The following is a 21,491-nucleotide window of genomic DNA, read 5'->3' on the forward strand; positions in this document are numbered from 1 at the left end:
TGTTTTCTAGACCTTTAATCATTTTTGTTACTCTTCTCTTCAATTTCTCCACATCTTTCCTGAAATGTGGCACCCAGAAGTGGACACAATACTCCAGCTGAGGGCTAATCAGCACAGAGTAGAGAGGAGGAATTACTTCTCATGTCTTGCTTACAATACTCCTGCTAATACATCCCAGAATTATATCTGCGTTTTTGCAACAGTGTTACACTGTTGACTCATATTTAGCTTGTGATCCACTATGACCCCCAGATCACTTTCCACAGTACTCCTTCCTAGGCAGTCATTTCCCATTTTGTATGTGTGCAACTTATTACTTCTTCCTAAGTAGAGTACTTTGCATTTGTCCTTATTGAATTTCATCCTATGTACTTCAGACCATTTCTCCAGTATCTCCAAATCATTTTGAATTTTAATCCTATCCTCCAAAGCACTTGCAACCCCTCCCACCTTGGTATCATCCGCAAACTTTATAAGTGTACTCTCTATGCCATTATCTAAATCATTGATGAAGATATTGACCAGAACCAGACCCAAAACCGATCCCTGCGGGACCCCACTCTTTATGCCCTTCCAGCATGACTGTGAACCATTGATAACTACTCTCTGGGAATGATTTTCCAACCAGTTATCCACCCACCTTATAGTAGCTCCATCTAGGTTGTATTTCCCTAGTTTGTTTATGAGAAGGTCATGCGAGACTGTAACAAAAGCCTTACTAAAGTCAAAATATACCACATCTACCTCTTCCCCCCTATCCACAAGGCTTGTTACCCTGTCAAAGAAAGCTATCAGGTTGGTTTGACATGATTTGTTCTTGACAAATCCATTCTGCCTGTTATTTATCACCTTATTATCTTCTAGGTGTTTGCAAATTGATTGCTTAATTATTTGCTCTATTATCTTTCCAGGTACAGAAGTTAAGCTGACTGGTCTGTAATTCCCCAGGTTGTTCTTATTTCCCTTTTTATAGATGGACACTATATTTGCCCTTTTTCAGTCTTCTTCAACATCTCCTGTCTTTCATGACTTTTCAAAGATAATTGCTAATGGCTCAGATATCTCCTCAGTCAGCTCCTTGAGTATTCTAGGATGCATTTCATCAGGCCTTGGTGATCTGAAGACATCTAACTTGTCTAAGTAATTTTTGACTTGTTCTTTCCCTATTTTAGACTCTGATCCTACAGCATTTTCACTGACATTCACTATGTTAGACATCCAATCGCCACCCGCCTTCTTGGTGAAAACCAAAACAAAGAAGTCATTAAGCACCTCTGACATTTTCCACATTTTCTTGTTACTGTCTTTCCCTCCTCATTGAGTAACGGGTCTACTCTGTGCTTGGTCTTCCTCTTGCTTCTAATGTATTTGTAGAATGTTTTCTTGTTTCTTTTTATGTCCCTAGATATTTTGATCTCGTTTTCTGCTGTTGCTTTTCTAATTTTGTCCCTACATATTTGTGTTATTTGTTTATATTCATCCTTTGTAATTTGACCGAGTTTCCACTTTTTGTAGGACTCTTTTTTGAGTTTTAGATCATGGAAGATCTCCTGGTTAAGCTAGGGTGGTCTCTTGCCATACTTCCCATACTTGCCATTTCCACTCAATGCAAAATGAAACTTTTTTGTTATTATTTTTCATACAAGCACTGAACCAAAAAATCCAATATTTGCCCAGATTCAGTCCTGACTTTGCTGCACCCATTTTTTTTTAATATCCATGAATCTTTTTATTTTATTAATTTCCTTCTGTTAGTTACACAATTTGCATATCCTCATTTTACAAGGGCCAATGAGCGCTCAGAACAATCTGAGTTTCATGGACTCTGCTTTAGAGAGCAGAAGCATCATTTTATTCATGTAGAAGGACGAAAAACTAGCACATTTCTTTATATTCGTTTTTTGAAATAATCTACAAATCCCATTCCCTCATTCCCATCATTGCTCCACATCTAGTCCCTCCAGTGTACAGCCAGATTGGTATGCCCTAAAAGAGAAAGGCCCTGTAGCCCATTCACTCACCCCAGACAATCTCTCTGACCTGGGACAAAATCAGAACCAACACCCCGAGCTGGGAAAGGTCTTGCATTTCATTCCCCACCCCCGGAGTCTGCCAGTCTCCCTGCCTTGGTGCTAGGTCAGAACTGACACCCCCTAGAGAGGAAAGACCCATATTCCACTCCCTGCCCACCCGAACCAGTCTCTCCCACAACATGGAGCTAGCACCTCTGGAGGGAGAAGCCTCTCTGCCATTTATAGGTTCTTTTTATAGATTAAAATCATGTAATATTCTTAAAAGAAACAACTCTTGTTGTGCAACAGTTTTTTATTGTGTAAGCAACATGCGCCAGAACACAAAACATTGCTCCCGTATAAAAATAGAAAAGGAAAATACATGAATGCAAAAAAATCAGATGACATTTTTGAAAAGCCCGTCATCTTTCAAAGTCTACGCTCCCAAAAATCCTTGCACAGTCAGTATAACTAAGCTGGCAGACATCCTAATCTATCCTCAGAAAAATGGTAAGTTTGCACTAAAGATAGGGTTGTTTTTTTTCAAGGGGCAGGGAAAGATTTGAGGGAATACAAAATAAAATAGAAAAAAATAGAAACTCTTCTCCAGTCTTAACCCTGAAGTCACTATTGTAACTTTGCAATTCTTTGTGCAGTTACCAAAATTAGCTTCTTAAAAATCTATTCAGAGCAACAATAAATGCAGACTAATTATCAATATCAAAAGCAGTATATATATAATTAATACAAAGTTGACAGAAATTTTGCTTTATTTCTCAGGTCCTTCCTCGCTCCTTCTTGCAAACCTATAATGACATTGACATTATTATTAATTATTATGTTCATTTATTTTATTACAGCAAAATGATCTAGTCTTTTCCACGTGGCAAATCCCAATTATGTATTCATCATACAGATGCTGATGTTATAGTGACATCTGTGGGAGTTTCACATGTGAACCAATTAAAGAACAAGAGATTCATAGATTCCAAGGCCAGAAGGGAGCATTGTGATCATCTAGTCTGACCTCCTGTATAACAGGCCATTGGATTTCCCCAAAATAATTCCTAGAGTAGATCTTTTAGAAAAGCTTCCAATCTTCATTTGAAAATTTTCAGTGATGGAGAATCCACCAGGACCCTGGGAAAATTGGGTATATTGAGCCTTCATTTACCTGTTTTCTTTATTTCAGCAATAGGCAGGGACTGTCTCTCATCATGTGTCTGAGCAGTGCCCAGAATAACAGAGCCCTCATCTCAGGGGCCATATACTCTGCACTAATGCATCGCTAATAAATATAAACTTCCACACTAGAGACAGGAGATCTCTGATTGAACCAGGAACCTTGAGTAATCATAGAATCATAGAACTGGAAGGGACCTCGAGAGGTCATCTAGTCCAGTACCCTGCACTCAAGGCAGGACTATGTATTATCTAGACCATCCCTGGCAGGTGTTTGTCCAACCTGCTCTTAAAAATCCCCAATGATGGAGATTCCACAACCTCCCTTGGCAATTTATTCCAGTGCTTCACCACCCTGACCATTAGGAAGTTTTTCCTAATGTCCAACCTAAACTGCCCTTGCTGCAATTTAAGCCCATTGCTTCTTGTTCTATCCTCAGAGGTTAACGAGAACAATTTTTCTCCCTCCTCCTTGTAACAACCTTTTATGTACTTGAAAACTGTTATCATGTCCCCTCTCTGTCTTTTCTTTTCCAAACTAAACAAACCCAGTTTTTTCAGTCTTCCCTCATAGGTCATGTTTTCTAGACCTTTAATCATTTTTGTTGCTCTTCTCTGGACTCTCTCCAATTTGTCAGCAACTTTCCTGAAATGTGGCTCCCAGAACTGGACACAATACTCCAGTTGAGGCCTAATCAGCACAGAGTAAAGGGGAAAAATTACATCTGGTGTCTTGCTTACAACACTCCTGCTAATACATCCCAGAAGGATGTTCACTTTTTTTGCAACAGCGTTACATATTTAGCTTAAACAACCATTCTGAGAAATGTCCTACTATTTCATAGAGACAAAGTGGGTGAGGTCATATCTTCTATTGGATCAACCTCTTTTGGGGAGCTATGGTACTTATACAGCCTCCATTAGTAATGGCTGGGAACTTTTATGTGTTTGTCCTCCCAAGCCTTCTGCGAGGCAGGGGAACGCTGTTATTCCCATTCTACAGAGGAGACCCAAGACAGAGAGAGACTAAAGTCCGAACATTCAAAAGAACCGGTGTGGCTTGCTCAAGCTGAAACAGAACATGGAAGAGCAGGGAACGGAGCCCAAGCCCCTAACCACAAAACCATTCTTCTCCTTCTATGTCTTCTCTTCCTGCTAGTCTAGGCAGGACTTAGGCGCCATCTACATTTTTACTAGTATGTTTAAAAGACCTGCCCTAGGCGCTGTTAGCAGACATCTGGCGTGATAAAAATGCCAGAGCCCCGTCTGCACCGCAAAGTATCACGTACCTCAAAGACTAATCTTGCAATCATGAGCACATTAAAGACGATGCTCTTTGCAAGCACAATTTCCAAACCCAGCAGGGCAGCGGATAGCGTCTTCGTGTTTTTCTCCTCATTCGTAGCTATAAAATATGAAAAAATGGTGCAATGAAACATGAAAATTCATATTTGCACAAATCCAAATATAACAATGAAAGATAGAGATATATCATTGAATTCTGCCAAGTCTGTATATAATGAGAGAGAGAGAGAGAGAGAGAGAGAGACTTGGCAGAATTCAATTTTTTATTTTTTAATAATTTAGACTGATGCTATCAATGGTTTTTAAGCATTTTTTCGATTTCTATTGATTTAAGTTTATCTCAGTTGTATGAAATTACTGGGGGGTCAGACAATAATTATTTCACGACAGTTTTGAGATTCACTAAATTAAAGCTTTATAACCATTAAAGCACAGATTGACATATCCTATGTCAAAATGTACCGAGTAAACACCAGTAAGTCAAACTCTAATACGTTCTCAAGCAGTATTTTTCTTTTGTTGCTCCCCTCACTTTGTACATTTCAATTGCCATCAGTAGAAATAGTTTTATTGTTGGTTTCTGTGTGTGAGGTGAAACTGATATTGATGGACATTTACGGGTAAAAAATCTCATCCTTCCAAGCCTATCTCTGTGCTAGAGGGAAGGAGTAAGGAAGGTGGAGCTGGCAAGGTGCAGCTCTCTTCTGCCGTTGAAAATGATTAGAGAAGATGACGAATGTGATGAACTTTCATTGATGTTAGTGGGAAATGGGCACATGTGGAATACGAGTTAACAATGTGTAGGAGCCAATAGACCACAGGGGAGATTTTTTTTCCCACTCCTGTGCCCTTGACGTCGATGGGAGCAGGACTGGACTCTCAGAGCTAGACTGCAGGACCCATATGCACGCTGCTGAGCACTTCCTCCCATGCACATCAGTGAGACCGCTTGTGTGAATAGCTGCTCACCAACATGAGTAAAGGTTGGACAACCTGGTCCTATGTTTGTTACATTTAAATTACCAGACGCAGCAAGGCCAGACTCTCAGCTGATGTTGAAGTCAATAACTCCCCCCCCCCCCCGACCCCCACTAGTTGCCTGTTGGCCAGAGTCTTGAGGCAACATAATCACTCGTTTAGGTACTAACCTTTGAGGCTGGGGGTTGAAATGTTGCATGGCTCGGGCACGATGATCGTTGGAGCAGGAGATGTGAAATCTATAAGAAAGACAGTAAACTGCACCCAAAAGAAATGATTTATATGGATATATATTAATCCCACTAAACTATCTGAAATTCAAGAGGGTGGAAATTCACCATGGGCACAGTTCTAGCCTGGTCCATAGTGTTGTGAAATCAAAGGGAATCTGTCCTTTATGGAAGGATATGAGTCCTTGAATTTCTGGTACAAAACATTTTCTTAAATAAAAATTTTGGTTAGGATTTCTTGCAATTTCCTTTGAAGCAGCTGGAGACAGAGTACTGGACCAGATGAATGCACTGATCCATTCTGACTTCCCCTTCATCCTCTATGATAAATAAAAATTGAATTAATCTCAGATGTGTATTATTTTATTTAGCCTTAAACCCTGAAAACATACCTGGTGGCTCCTCAGCTGTTTGGGTTTTCTTAATAAATTTTCTGTTATGTTGAACGGCGCAAGACACTAGTTCATTTGAAGACAATCTGACAACTTTGACGGCACTGTATTTCCCACTAGATGTGAGGATCGGGTCTGCTGCTTCGAATACAGTTTGACTGCCAGAATTCATGAATATCTTCAGTTCTCTAGGGTAGAAATCTTTCGCCAGGCAAGCAGCAATGCTCTCATTTTCTGACTTCATAATGGAGACGGAGGGCTCGGAAGGTGTTTGATCTCCTGGAAAGTTAATGCTGTGGTTGAAATTTAATTAAAAGATTACCATAATGGTCCCTTCTGGCCTTAAAAGCAATGAATATTTTTGCCGTATGTGGGTACATCGAGAGTACCTATTACGATATAGTCTTCTTTCAATCTAGACTTTGATAAACTAAATAGACTGAACTCTTTACTTCTCATTTGAAGGCAGGATTTCAGTAATAGAAACAATAGGAACTTAACAATGGGGGTTGTAGGGGAAAACAGCATGTGATCATTTCATTAGAAGCAGTAGCATAAGGAGAAAGAGTTAATTTTGCCCAAACAACCTTAATTCTGGCATTTCCTAACTTTGGAGTGTTTGGTTCTGCAACTATAAAGCTCTTTATTAACAATTTTTGTATGAGCTTAATATGAGCATTGAAACCTTTCAATGCAACATGCTTATAGAAAATTGCAGTGGAAAAATGAATTAAAATTGCAGTGCAACACATGACTATTTTAAATGTATTTTTCATGTAATTTATCTCTGCTAGAAAGAAGGAATGTCAAACTGTCACTGAAAGTCGGACAGAAGCTGGTAATTTATACACACAAATTTCCAGAAGGACCTATTGTCTCTGGATCCAGAGTGTGCATTACTAAAAACCACCCTACCAGCACAGACAATAAGCATCCCTGCATCGTCCAAGGGTTCTTTTAATCTCACCTTCAATATGCCTTCAAAAATATTTAATAAATTACTTTTTCTTAAATGTAAAGTTTTTTAACACTCAGGAAAGGATATTTTAAGTCAGTCACTTACTTGGTATTAGAGAAACTTTGGTCCCTTTAAAGACAGCCTCAGAGTCCACAGTGCGTTACAGCTGTGCAAGAACCTCTCTAGAGAAAACTGAAACAACTGCTAGGGTTTATTTATTTTATTCTGAGTCTGGGTTAGATTATTCATCTCCAGTTTCTCGTGTATTCTTGTGCTGAATCAGAAAATCAGTTTATCGTTCAAAACGTGACTTATATTTTAGCTGCAGAACAAGAAAAGTAGCCCAAAGAGGCATGATTCTGTTGTTTATTGCAGCCTTTGCTATTAACAGATTGAAGCCTCGGTTCTGCAAAGTCTTACAAACATGCTCAACTTTGTACACCCTGAGGCAAATTCTCAGCTGGTGTGAATGGTCCTGGCGCCTTTGAAGCCAATAGAACTATGAAAACTTACACTGGTTGAGGATCTGTCCCGCTGAGTAACCCTATTGGAATTTCAGTGGATCTATTACAATGTAAACTTAAACACACGCTCAGTTTCTGTAGGATCAGAGCCTTACAGAAGAATTTCCATTCTTGACTCCCAAAATGTCCTGATTTCACAGACATATTCAGTGTCTCAAAGCCAAGATCTGCCAGTGGGTTGAGAAGGATTGATTAGGGGTCCCAAAGAACGGCAACATGCCATATGTGGGACCGTGTAGGAAGGCAACACTCTCTTTTGAAAATAATAAAAAGAGCTATGGATGGTTTACTTCTTTGATTTAACTAATGAGGATAAAACCCTGTTTACAGTAATTATACTCGTGCACTCTACAGCATATAAAGAAATGTGCAAAGATAAAAGAAGTATTTAAAATATTATTATTAAACCAATGCAACAACATATGCAAAATATCTCATTTTTTCTTCACAATACATGAAAAACAAGGGATATTAATGGCTTAATCATTAGTAAGATTTTTTTTTTAAGAAAAAACTTTTTCAAACATTTTTCTTGCCCTTTCTGCTGTCTTTTCATGTAACTATCTCTGAAAATGTCAAAAAGACCCAAGGGCTAGACGTTTTTCCTGAGAAAAAATGTGTATGTTATGTTCTAGGTTTTAGTAGAGGGCTCTATGGTGTCTGTATCACTGTGTGTATCCCCCAGTCACCGTGCTAAACCTCTTTACATAAACTGCCTTTGTGGCTCAGAGGGGATTCAACACTTTTCAGAATTGTATTCCAGAGAAATGAGTTGTTACTTGGAGCAGCCTGTTTGGGCGAATGCTTCCTTGGAACTCAGGCAGGGCCAGGTTCTGAAGTACTTAGCGGTTCAACTTTCCATTTTCTTCCACCGGAAGAATCCTCTTGGTTTCTGGCAGCATAGCATGGTTGGTACGGCTAATGCACTTGTAGTCTCTCAGGCAGTTTTCCATTATATAAAGAAAATTCACCTTATGCATAGGGTTCCGCAAAGAAAAAAATTGTTTAAAGCCCGTTAAGCTTAGTCAAGTCTGATATCACACACACCCACCATGAAAGCAATGAAGCACAAAGTTATGGGACATAATTTAACCGTAAAGGAATTCCTATGCAGCAAGGTTCCATTGACAGTGAGGGTCTCTGCCAGCTCACAGGGATCTTCTTTCTCCTTCCAACGGAAAAGGAAATTTACAACATATGAATCACCCTCACAAATCCTTCACTGCTGTCCTAGCAACATCACCATGCAGCTAGCAGTGACATATATGTTCAGGTTAAGTGGCATGTTGTCTGTTTCTAGAGGAAGTATGAAGTGGTGAAACCGAACCCAAATTCACTATGATGCTATTACCATATTTCTATATTTGTTAACACACAGCTCTACACTGAGAGCAAATCTTTCCTGTACCACTCTCCGTTTGTTAACTTGTCTGTCTGTTTCTACCTCGTGTGCTCCCTGGCGCACGGATCCTCCTCCTCTCTTTGGGAAGTGCCTGGGAGTGCAGTGCTCAGACTTTCAGACCCAGCATAACATATTTAAAGTGGGAGGGACTCACTTGGCATAGCAAGGTTTTATGGTTTTAAACAGTGCAATTGAATTGCTGGCACAGGGTGGAACGCTGGTTTGTGCAAAGAAAGCAAGTGAGAAAGCAAGCATGCAGTCAGGATGGGACTGTTAGAAACACTAACCAAAGTAGTGGTAAAGGTGGTCTAAAGTTAGGCAGCAGTGAGAGAGAAGAAGCTCTGCAATGCCTCACCCCATCTGACCAAATGAACAAGTCTAGATCAACATGCTGCAAACATGATTCTCAACCTCAGAACATTTAACCTCTTACTTCTTTTCTAAGTCAATGGCAGTTCGGCAGCTACCTTCCTGAGGTGACTTTCTGCCTCTTTAGGCACCTAAAAACTTTTAAAACTCCATTCCCAGGCCCCTATGTGCCTCAATCGGTGCCTAAATACTTCACGCTCACCTCAGACCACAAGTGAAGGTTTTTGTAGGAACTCAGAGCCACGTTTACACACTGTGCATCACGGCAGTAGTACCTAGCAGTGTCCTCAGGCTTCAGGTTGTTCATTTGCAAATATGCCGTGTTTCTGGAATTGTCCCTGGATATGGTGAATCGTCCTTTCACCGAACGGGCATAATATTTATCACTAGTAGGAGACTGTTTCACACTGCATACCCACTCCAGTCCCTTGCCGGCAGACAATCGATACCAGCTCATCCAGTAGTCACCGAATTTGAATCCGGAGGTTTTACAGGAGAGGTGGAGAGAGTCTCCAGGTTTTTTAATGTCTCCCCCAGACTCTACAAATTCAACAGTCCAGCCACCTGAGGGGGAAAAGAGATCATAAGAATCATAATATTGTGTGTGTGATAAAGTGGGGCACCTCCAGTGCAATGCAATTACCTTTTACAACTGCTGTAAAGAAAATGAAATGTACCCCAAATATCATATTTCTGAGACTGGAAAAAACTATCAAGGAGAATTGGTGTTCTCTGCACTGAGGGCTCTGGAGTCACACTGAGGGAGCTGAAAGGTTCAGGGAATCTCTGGCATTAAACAGAAAACAGATTTGCATATCCTCATTTTATAAGCAGCCAATTGAACTCCATCTCATGCTCCCCCCATCTCTTGCATCCACCTCTTGTCTCTATTTTGACTGAAAGCACCTCAGAGCAGGATACATGTATTGCTTATTACTTCACAGTAAAGACCTGATGCCTCAAGGAGTAGCTAGAGATATCTCATTGCAAATAATAAAAATGGTAATAAATATACGTAATGTATCTATCTATTGATCTATCTATCCTAGTATGTCTACACTACTAAATTAAGTTGATTTTTAGAATTTGATTTTATAGTCAATTGCGTATGTCCACACTAAGTGCATTAAGTCGGTGGAGTGCATCCTCACTACCATGGCTAGCATCAACTTATGGAGTGGTGCACTGTGGGTAGCTATCCCACAGTTCCTGCCACCTCTGCTGCCCATTGGAATTCTGGATTAAGCTCCCAATGCCTGATGGGGCAAAAACATTGTCGCGGGTGGTTTTGGGTACATGTCGTCAGTCGCCCCTCCCTCTGTGAAAACAACAGCAGACAATCATTTCAAGCCTTTTTTCCTGGGTTAAGCAGGACGCAATACCATGGCAAACATGGAGCCTGCTCAGCTGACCATCACCGCTGCTGTTGTGGGCAAGTCTACTGTGGGGGCTGCTGTGATCCAAGTAGCCAATGGAATCATTGACGTTCTGTTATCAAGGGTAGTGACTCTGGGAAATGTGTGGGCCTTTTTAGATTTTAGGTGCATCATATTCCTGTCCTTTGTCACTGGTGAAGAAGTCTTGCAGTGGTACATTCCAGTCCGGTCAGCGCTGTAACACCACATAGCACTTCTGTGGTTGACACATGTAACAGCTCCAGGGCTCTTGCTCTTTTGCCTTGGCTGAGGTACCTTGCCCTTCCAGAACCTCCAAGCATTCAACACAGAAGCACCTGCAACAGCTGGCATTGCTACACAGCAGCTGCTCCTCGGTGCCTTCACAGCAGACGGTGCAGTAGGACTGCTAGCCATCCTCGTCCATGGTGTACGGCTCCACCGCTTCCGCTGAAACTCTGCTGTCCTGCGAGCTGGAGCCTCCTGCCTCAGGCTGCTGTCCCAGCTGGCAGCACCGCGCGGTCACACCTACCCCAGCCTACCCCTTGCTCCCATGGATCATGAAGCCTGGACAGTAGTAAGGAGCAGTTCAACTGTAGGCTGAGCAAGTGCAGAGTAGTGGTAGAATGTGCCTTTGGACGTTTAAAAGTGCGATGGCGCTGTTGGTCAGACCTCAGCGCAACCAACATTCCCATTGTTATTGCTGCTTGCTGTGTGATCCACAATATCTGCGAGAGTAAGGGGGAGACATTTATGGCAGGGTGGGAGGTTGAGGCAAATCACCTGGCATCCAATTTTGAGCAGCCAGACACCAGGACGATGAGAAGAGCACAGCAAGGCATGCTGCGCATCACAGAGGCTTTGAAAACCAATTTCATGACTGGCCAGGCTTCGGTGTGACAGTTGTGTGTGTTTCTCCTTGATGCAAACTCGCCCCCTTTGTTGATTTTAATTACCTGTAAGCCAACCACCCTCCCCCCCTTCTAAATAAAGTAACTATTGTTTTGAAACCATGCATTCTTTCTTTATTAATTAAAAAAAAAGAGAGATAATGGACAAGGGAGCCCGGGTGAGGTGCGGGAGGAGGGAAGGACAAGGCCACATTGCTTATTGTAGCCACACTAAAAATCAAACTGTTTGAATGACAGCCTTCTGTTGCTTGGGCCATCCTCTGGAGTGGAGTGGCTGGGTGCCCGGAGCCTCCCCACAACCCTGTCCGTGTTCTTTGGCATCTGGGTGACAAGGATATGGAACATGGGGAGGAGGGTAGGCAGTTATACAGTGGATGCAGCAGGGGTCTGTGCTCCTGTTGGGTTTCCTGCAGCTCCAACAGACGCTACATCATGTCTGTTTGCTTCCCTAGTAGCCTCAGCATCATGTCCTGCCTCTGCTATTCATGCTCACTTAATTCTTTCCTGGCCTCTGCCACTGAATGCCTCCATGCATTAAGCTGTGTCCTATCAGTGCGGGAGGACTGCATGAGCTCAGAAAACATGTCATCGCGAGTGCTTTTTTTTGCCTTCTAATCTGCGATAACCTCAGGGACGGAGATGATAGGGGGAGCATAGAAACATTCTACACTCTACAATTCTGGGGGGACTGCATGGTCACCTGTGCTGCTGAGTTCGCCATGCTGACCAAACAGGAAATGAAATTCAAAAGTTCCTGGGGCTTTTCCGGTGTACCTGGCTAGTGCATCGGAGTTCAAAGTGCTGTCCAGAACAGTCACAATGGAGCACTCTGGGGTAGCTTTCAGAGGCCAATACCGTCGATTTGCATCCACACTACCCCAAATTCGACCCAGCAAGGTCGATTTTTAGCGCTACTCCCCTCGTCGGGGAGGAGTACAGAAGTTGATTTTAAGAGCCCTTTAGGTCAATGGAACGGGGTTGGTTGTGTGGACGCAGTCATTTTTAAATCGACCTAACTCAGCTAAATTCGACCTAACCCCATAGTGTTGGGTGCCTTGCACATAAAATCAATACCAGTAGCAAAGTCCCTAGTTGACTTCATGTATTCTCTGCCATTTCTCCCATTTTGGGGTAAAAACTCTGCTTGGAATAAGGATTTGGGGTTTGGTTATTATTACTTGTAGGTATTTAGTGTCAGGAGAGGATGTCAGTGTTGTGTCAATCTTACAATGGAAAAGCCTTTTTGAAGAGGTCCCATTCATTACAATGGGGACTATGCACACTCTGCTCCCAAAAAGGCCACAATTTGAGGTTCTTGTGGGAGCTCAGAATTACTCTGGCACACTGTGCTTGGCTGCAAAAATAAATACCCGTGTCTTCAGGCTTCAGGTTGTTCATTTGCAAATAGAGCATATTCTGGGCATTGAATCTGGAGATGCTGAACCGCCCCCTTACAGAAGAGGCATAATGTTTAGTGTCTCCTGCCCAAAAGCTAATGGTGGCGACCCACTCCAGTCCTTTGCTGGGAGACAGTCGGAGCCAGCTTAACCAGTAGTCTCCAAAACTGAATCCAGACCCTTTACAGGAGAGGTGGAGGGAGTCACCAGGCGTCTTCACATCCCCTCCAGATTCCACAAATCTAACTTGCGCCTGGACACCTGGAAAAGAAGGTTGTAAGAAAAATGTAACTTTAGCGCCTACTAATCTGAGGAGTCTCCAAAGCCTTTAACAACAAAATTACCCTGGGAAGCCATCACAAGGAAAATGAGTTTTAGTGAGAACATCCTGGTTCTTGTGTCTGGGCAGAACTCTCAGGAGAGGCTGAGTTGTTACATGCAGAGGAACAGCTGCTTCTCTCACTAATAGCTCTGGCACCAGAGACGTGGCTGGTTTGCAACAGGAAACTCAGCTTGCATATTCTCCTCCTTGATCATGTTGTAAAATTCAGTCCTGACGATCTCGGTTTCTCAGGTTCAATTTGGGGGTAAGGTGAAGAGTGATTTGGCCAGAGAAGTTGACAAAACCACCTGGACGACTCTCTGAATTGTTTACAAACCTGAGGCCTGGTCTCCACTGGAATATGCTATGTCGCTCAGAGTGGGGAAAGTCAATTCCCCTTAACAACTGAGTTAAGCTGACCTAAGTCCCTGCCTAGACAGTACTAGGGTCAATGGAAGAATTCTTCTGTCGACCTAGTTATCACCACTTTGGGAGATGGATTGTCCTTGCCAAGGGGAGAAGCCCTCCCATTGTCACAGATAGTTACTACACTGACGCACTGCAGCTGCAGAGCTGTGGCATTTCAAGTGTAGACAAGCACCGACTCTCTGTTAATTTTTAATATACATTTAGGTGACTACATTTTCATTGTACTGGTGAATCAAAATACAAACTAAGAAAAGTGTATTTGGTTTTAAAAGGGAGTGCCTTTTCATAGCAGTGTAGGGCTGGAAGGGACCTCCAGAGGTCATCTAGACAACCCCTGACAGGTGTTTGTCTGACTGTTCTTAAAAACCTCCAATGACAGGGATTCCCCAACCACCCTTTATAACCTGCTCCTGCACTTAATGGTTCTTATTGTTAAATTTCTTCCCTAATATCTAACCTAACCGTACCTTGCTGCAGATTAAGCCCATTGCTTCTTGTCTAGTGCCTCTCAAACTTTGTATTGGTGACCCCCTTTCACACGGCAGGCCTCTGAGTGCGACTCCCCCTTATAAAGTAAAAACACATTTTTATATTTAACACTATTATAAATGCTGGAGGCCAAGCAGGACTTGGGGATGGAGGCTGAGAAATCGCAACCCCCATGTAATAACCTCAGGACCTCCTGAGGGGTCCCGACCATCAGTGTGAGAACCCCTGGTCTTGTCCTGTCTGCAGTGGCCATGGAGAACAGCTGATCACCCTCCTCTTTGTCGCAGCCCGTGATGTAGTGGAAGACTGTGATCGGGCCTCTCCTCAGCCTTCTTTTCTCAAGACCGAGCAGGCCCCGTTTTCCTCAGTGCGCCTCCCCGGTCAGGTTTTATCGTCCCCTCAGCATTTGGGTTGCTCTGCTCTGGACTCTCTCCAGCTTGTCCACATCTTTTTTTTTTTAAGTGCAGCCCCCAGAACTGGACACAGCTGAGGCCTCAGCAGAGCTGAGCAGAGCAGGACAAGACCTCCCATGCCTTACATACGAGTGCGCTTGAAATAGACCCCAGTACAGTAGTAGCTTTTTTTGAAGTTGCATCATTTATACTGTTGCCTCATAGTCAATGTGTGGTGCACTATAACCCCCCACTCTTCTTCAGCAGGACTGCCACCTAGCCAGCTAGTCTCACTGTGTATCTGTGCCTTTCATTCTTCCCGTCTGAGTGTAGTACTTTGCCAACCCAAAAGCAAAGACCTACCTTTTTCTGGATGCGTGTGGCGAAATGATTTGACCATATATTGCTTTCCCTCTTCTAATCGCTCTCTGCCTGTTTTTTCTCTCCTTAGACTGTGAGCATCTAGGTTTGGAGACTTAGATTTTTAAAACGTCCTAGTGGATTCAGGCACTCATTTTCCATGAGGTGCAATACAGATCATTTCAGTGGTGGGGAAAGTTTAGTTTCAGTGGCAGTGAGAGTGTTTAGAAAGCACATAACACGTTGTGGATGGTATAACAACAGCAAAGACAATAATAATAATAATGAGCAGGAGGAAGAGGATTTTAGGGTTAAGACACTGGACTGGGATCTTTGCAGATCTCGGTCGTATTCCTGACTCTGTCACGAACTCCTTCTGGCACCCTGGGCAGGTCCCTGGGGCTGGAATTTCTAGAGGTGTCTGAGACAGCTGGGGTTTGGTGGGATATGGGTGCCTGAGTCTCTCACATCACTTTCAAAGTCCGAGCCATAATCTCGCAGGGCTTCTGAAATCACTTACACAAGTGCTTAAATTAAGGCACGAGGGTAGCTCGACAGATTTCGGTGAAATTACTCATGTGAGTGATGTTGGGTGTATGCTGCAATCTGAGATTTCCAAAGGGGCCTAAGCGGTTAGTGTCCCAATTGCTGTGGAATTCCAGTAGGATTCGGGCACGTTCCCTTTGGCGTCTTTGAAAATCTCAGTCTAACAAACTGCAGGTTGTACAATCCAGGCACAATGGAGCCTGGATTCCTGTTGGAGCCCCCACCAGCACCAAAAATAATGTTTTTCTGCTCTCTAGTGTTCGTTCTTAGCATCTCTTTTCTCACTCCTGTTCCGACGGTTGGACTTAAGTCAGCTTGTTCATTAGTAAGTACAGGAGCTTCTTTGATTCCTCTGGAAAATCCCCTGTTTTCTGGCTTCCTGCATAAAACATAGACTCATAACAGGGTGCCTGTCGAAACTAAATCCAGAAGAGTTAGGAGAGACGTGAAGGAGTTAAAACCTAATGTAAAAAGTTAGCATGGTAAACTCGCTATTCATCACTGTGGAAATAGATCTGTTTCTTGTGCATCTGCTGCCCCCTGCCGGCTAATGGGGTGTAAAATTAGATGGATTTTTGTGTTACCCCTAACTGGTTTGAACCAGTGTGTCTCTCGAAAACTGACACACATTTATGTCCCCTGGCTTCATACTGGCTGTCTGCAAATGCAGCAGGTTGTGAGACTATTCCGGGGCATGTGGCAACACCCTTGTTAACTGAGACTGCAGCTTTTGAAATAACTGTGTGTGTAGCACCCGGCATTATGTCTGGGATTCTCAAAGATGGATGGGGGACTTGATTGCCTGATTCCCATTAATTTCACAGGGAGTGTCCTGTCCAGATCCCCAAGGCAGCTCCCACGGGGCCACAGAAGGAGATCCTGGACGTCCTTTCCCAAAGGAACAACCGATTAAATCTGTGGCCCAAGAGAGTTAGATGTGCAAATTCAGTTGGAGTTGGGCACTTAAATCCCTTTGAAAATCCTATATTAAATATTTCCCTACTCACCTTACTACCTGTGTTCCTTATACCTCTTCCATCTCCATCTCCCTCTGAGTAGTGAACTCCATTACTGTTAATCATAAGAGTAATGCTCTGATCTAGCGCCTCTCCCAATGTAAATATTTCGCCCAGTCCTTCAATCTCCCATTTGTTATCCAGTCTCTTTCAAAGGGTGAGAGTCTCGCTTCTTCATACAAAAAATAGCTTGCTTTGCTTAAGGCAACATTTGTCACCTGCAGAACAACAAAACATTTGAGCTAGCTTGTGGTGCGAACAGAAGAGTGTCCGGGTGCCTCTGTCTGACCTTTCTGGAGCTGTCTGACTGAGAGAGGAAAATTGGTGTTTCTCCAGCAGAGGGGGTGATTGGCCTGTACAAAACAAAAAGAAAAGGAGTACTTGTGGCACCTTAGAGACTAACCAATTTACTCCTTTTCTTTTTGCGAATACAGACTAACACGGCTGTTACTCTGAAACCTGTACAAAACAGTTACACAAATGTCAAAAAGAAAAAATTCTCTTCTCCACTCAGTACCTCCAGAGACAACAACACAGGCGACAACAGAGCAAAAAATATTGTTCCGGACTCTCCGATGGTTTAAATTGTCAGCGGAGCTAGACTGCTCTGGGCCATTGATGCCAGCGGAGCTGAGGCCACAAACATGGCATAGGCACAGGGAAAAGGATCGGCCCCACAAAATCTCTGGCAAAAAGACATAAACACGGGTATCCCGGACAAGATAGGTAAACACGGGTATTTTTTGAAGAGCCTACAGAGAGTGATCCTTCACATCTCCTTGAAGGCTGGCAATAAACACTACAGCCCTGTTGCCTAAAGACACACACAGAACACAAGTGCTCTCCAGAGACTCATGGATTTTAAGGCCAGGAGGGACCACTGTGAAATCTCATCTGACTTTTTGCAGAACGCTGGCTATGAAATGTCACCCAGCGCTCTCTGCATCAAGCCCATAACTTCTCTGTGAGCGATAGTGTAGAGAGACATTTGGGAGAGACATTTAGTCCCAATTTCAAGACTTTGGGTGAAATCGAGTCCATCCTGCCCAACCACCCCGGGCACTCTCATTGATGTCACCACTAGTGTCCACATTTTCAAAAGGGACTGGGGATTTTAGATGCTTCACTCTTTAGGTGCCCCTCTTGAAATGCCTAAAAAGGAGCCTGATTTGCAGAATGTGCTGAGCCTCTGCCCCCTTTAGGTGCCTAAATTTGGGCATCCAAAAATTGAGACACCCCAGAATCACTACACAAATTGAGATTGAGGGCAGAACTTGGCCCACTGAACCCTAACCCTAAAACACTGGCAACTTCTTGGCCTTCCACATTATCAAAATATGTCATTCTGCACTAGCAGGAGATTATCGCATGTGCCTCAGGCCAGGAACCCAGACCTAAGAGGAGACATTGCTCATTATTGTATTGTATTCCCCCCCGCGTTCCCCCCCACCGCCAAGAAATACCAGTCCTACACAGAGTGTACAAAATGTCAGAACTGCCTAAAGAATTGCAGGCCACATCCTCAGCTGATAAGAACTGACTGATTTACTGCAGCTGAAATTCTTGCTCTGAGCTTTTCCCCATTGTACCTACGAAATCTATCACCATATTTGCCGTTTTGGAGTTCACTCACAGCACGGCGCACAAACATGGCAACTTCACACACACCCCTATTGTGACTTCCTTTGTGAACCACCCTCCTGAATCCACTGCCATCTGTAAGAAGCATTCAGGCCAACCGAGAATCAGTTGGGTTGCTTCTTCCATTCTGACTGATGTCTGAAAAAATTACTCAAACCCGTGTGTTAATTAAACTTTTACTGATATTATTGTGTAAGTATTGCTTCTTTCTTTCTTTCTTTCTTTCTTTCTTTCTTTCTTTCTTTCTTTCTTTCTTTCTTTCTTTCTTTCTTTCTTTCTTTCTTATCTACTAGCTATTTATTTCTCTCCCTTTCTTTCCTATGAATGCTAGTTAATGAAGAAATTAATTAGAGAGACAAAGTGGGTTAGGAAATATATTTTATTAGATCAATTTCTGCTGGGGAGAGGGACAAGCTTTCAAGCCATACTCCATACAAAGTTCATGGGTTTTTTTTTTTCCTCAGTGAGTTCACACCTAGTGGTTATAGCAATGTGGCAAAAAGGCTGCCTTCTTCAGACATCATTGCAGTGTTAAACTGGCATTTATTCCTTATAACTAAACAGGTCCTTGTAATTCATGTTTTCTTTCTTGATATTCACAGGCAAAGATGTTCTGTGCAATCAGGTAACACAGACACCCTCGGCTCTTACGGTGGAGATGGGGAACCAAACGAAAATATTTTGCAATTATGTTACTATCGCTGCAAACCCTGATTTGTACTGGTATCGTCAGCTCTCTGACAACACCCTGCAGTTCATCCTATACAGGGATAACTCCCAGTCCCGGGATGCTGATTTTGCCAAGGGACGCTTCGCTGTGGAGCATGATTTAGCAGGAAAAACCTTCCACTTGCTTATATCTCCCGTGGGAAGTGAGGACGCTGCTTCCTATCACTGTGCCATCAGAGCCACGATGACACAGCCTGACTGCAGCACTGTACAAAAACCTCTGGGAAAGGCCCTGCCTTTGCAATAGTCTCCTCCACCCTCACATTTCAATGGGCGTTAGGCGCCTAAATGCCTGTCAAAGTCTAGCGCTAAGTGGCTTCCCAAGGTCTCACACGGGAAGTCTGTGACAGAACAGGGACCTTCACCAAGGTTTCCCCAAGCCTAGGCCAGTGTCCTAACCCTTGGGCCACCCTGTCTTTACACGCAGTTTGCCGGTGGTTTTTGTACCTCTGTCACCAGACACTGACAGAGCTAAGGGAGTACAACCCGCTTCCGACCATGCACTTATATCAGAGTAAAGATGCTTTTGTCAGTATAGGTTATTCCCATACATTCACAAGGATTTTAGAACAAATATAGTTATAGAGGAACAAAACCCTGTCTGTTGACCAGCCCTTAGAATTCAGCCTATGTCCTGAAGAAGGAAGGTTTCTAATCCTTCCAAAGCTCTTGTCCATTCTGTAATCTTTGTTTTGGCAACGCTGGGTGTTCTCATTATCCATTTACATGCCCAGGGCTTTTTTCAGCCCTGCTAATTTCTTGACCTCAGTGAAATCTTGTGGCAAGGAGTTCCACGGGCCGACTGTGCACAGTGTGGCAAAGTATTTCCTAGTGAAACCTCCTGCCTGACATAGGACACAAATTTTCACCCATCTATTACTGCAGTGGAAGGGGATGTTCTTGCCTAATAAATAAGTGAAAAATAATGAACCAAGGCTGAGATACCTAAAAGGGATCTCTCAGGGCATCCAACCTTTACTCACTACCCTAAAGGAATTGCCTTTAATACACCATAAGCAATTTTATAAAGAGCATTTGTGACAGAGGGCTGGGCAAAAGGTTGCGATTCAGCCCTCTGTCAGGCCAGCTCCCATTTAGGGGAATACATTAGAGCTGGCTGGAGGTAACCTGGCCCTAATTGGGGAGACAGAGACAGCTGCCACCTAATTAGCCTGGGACTGTATAAAAGCCTGTGAGGCAGGAAGCCAAGGGAAGAGCAGAAAAAAAGGGAAATGGCAGGGATTGGAAGCAGGGAGGTAGCTCTTCCCTCTCAAGAAAACCAGCAGCATATTGGGCTGTATTAGTAGGAGCATTGCCAGCAGACCAAGGGAAGTGATTATTCCCCTCGATTCGGCACTGGTGAGGCTACATCTGGAGTCTTGGACCCCTGACTCCAGAAAGGATGTGACAAACTGGAGGGAGTCCAGTGGAGGGCAATGAAAATCATTAGGGAGCTGGGGCACATGACTTATGAGGAGAGGCTGAGGAAACTGGGATTGTTTAGTCTGCAGAAGAGAAGAATGAGGGGGGATTTGATAGCTGCTTTCAACTACCTGAAAGGGGGTTCCAAAGAGGATGGATCTTGACTGTTCTCAGTGGTAGCGGATGACAGGACAAGGAGTAATGGTCTCAAGTTGCAGTAGGGGAGGTCTAGGTTGGATGTTAGGAAAAACTTTTTCACTAGGAGGGTGGTGAAGCACTGGAATGGGTTCCCTAGGGAGGTGGTGGAATCTCCTTCCTTAGAGGTTTTTAAGGCCCGGCTTGACAAAGCCCTGCCTGGGATGATTTAGTTGGTGTGGGTCTTGCTTTGAGCAGGGGGTTGGACTAGATGAGCTCCTGAGGTCTCATCCACCCCTGGTATTCTATGATTCTTGCCTGCAGACGGTGAAGGGCCAACTGTATAGGGTGAAACGGTGGTGGGAACAAGCTTGTGAATAAACTGCACCAGTGCTGACTAACGCCAGGGTCTCAGGGCGACTTTGTGAAACTAGCAGAGGCAGGAGCTAAGGGGGCCCTGCCTTGCTCTGCTACAGCATCTTACATGAGCCAACGTGGTCTGGGTCTCCGTTTTCTTTTTCAAAAATGGCTGCTCCAGCACCCTCTCACCTGCTAGTTTTCTGCAGCTCAGCACCCCTTATTGCCACACTGGCGCATTGGGGTCAGCAGTGACTCTGGGGGAGACCCCCTCCACTGAACCCCCACATCACTCCCGGCAGCAGGGCACCCCCTAGCACAATGGGACTAACATCTGTTACACGCGCTTTCTTTTCTCTCTCTCCTCCTCGCTCCAAGGAGAGTTGTGTCTGCGGTGAAGTGCTGTTTTGGAAGGGCTCTGTGGGGGGCGGGGGAGATATTTTTAAAATGTCTCATGCTGCTCTGTGCCCATGTTACGGAAGTGATCATCCTTATGACAGATGGTTCCACTTTGCCGGAGGACCATGGTCCTCATTCCAGAGCTGTAGGCTCCTTCAGGTATCCTGGGCCACTAAGCCCCATGGAGCTAACGACCGAGA

General features: G+C 43.7%; 1 gene segment (V, D, J or C); it reads right to left on the reverse strand.

Moving 5' to 3' along the window:
* Positions 1-2,352: 2,352 nt before the first annotated feature.
* Positions 2,353-7,205, reverse strand: LOC144273718 (T cell receptor delta constant-like). The segment is given in 5 exon segments: positions 2,353-2,818; positions 4,484-4,599; positions 5,648-5,716; positions 6,100-6,378; positions 7,163-7,205. Coding segments are annotated over 4 exon segments (459 nt in total).
* Between the last annotated feature and the right edge of the window lie 14,286 nt (positions 7,206-21,491).

The sequence above is a fragment of the Eretmochelys imbricata genome, chromosome 13, assembly GCF_965152235.1.
Source record: "Eretmochelys imbricata isolate rEreImb1 chromosome 13, rEreImb1.hap1, whole genome shotgun sequence".
NCBI classification, from domain to species: Eukaryota; Metazoa; Chordata; order Testudines; family Cheloniidae; genus Eretmochelys; species Eretmochelys imbricata.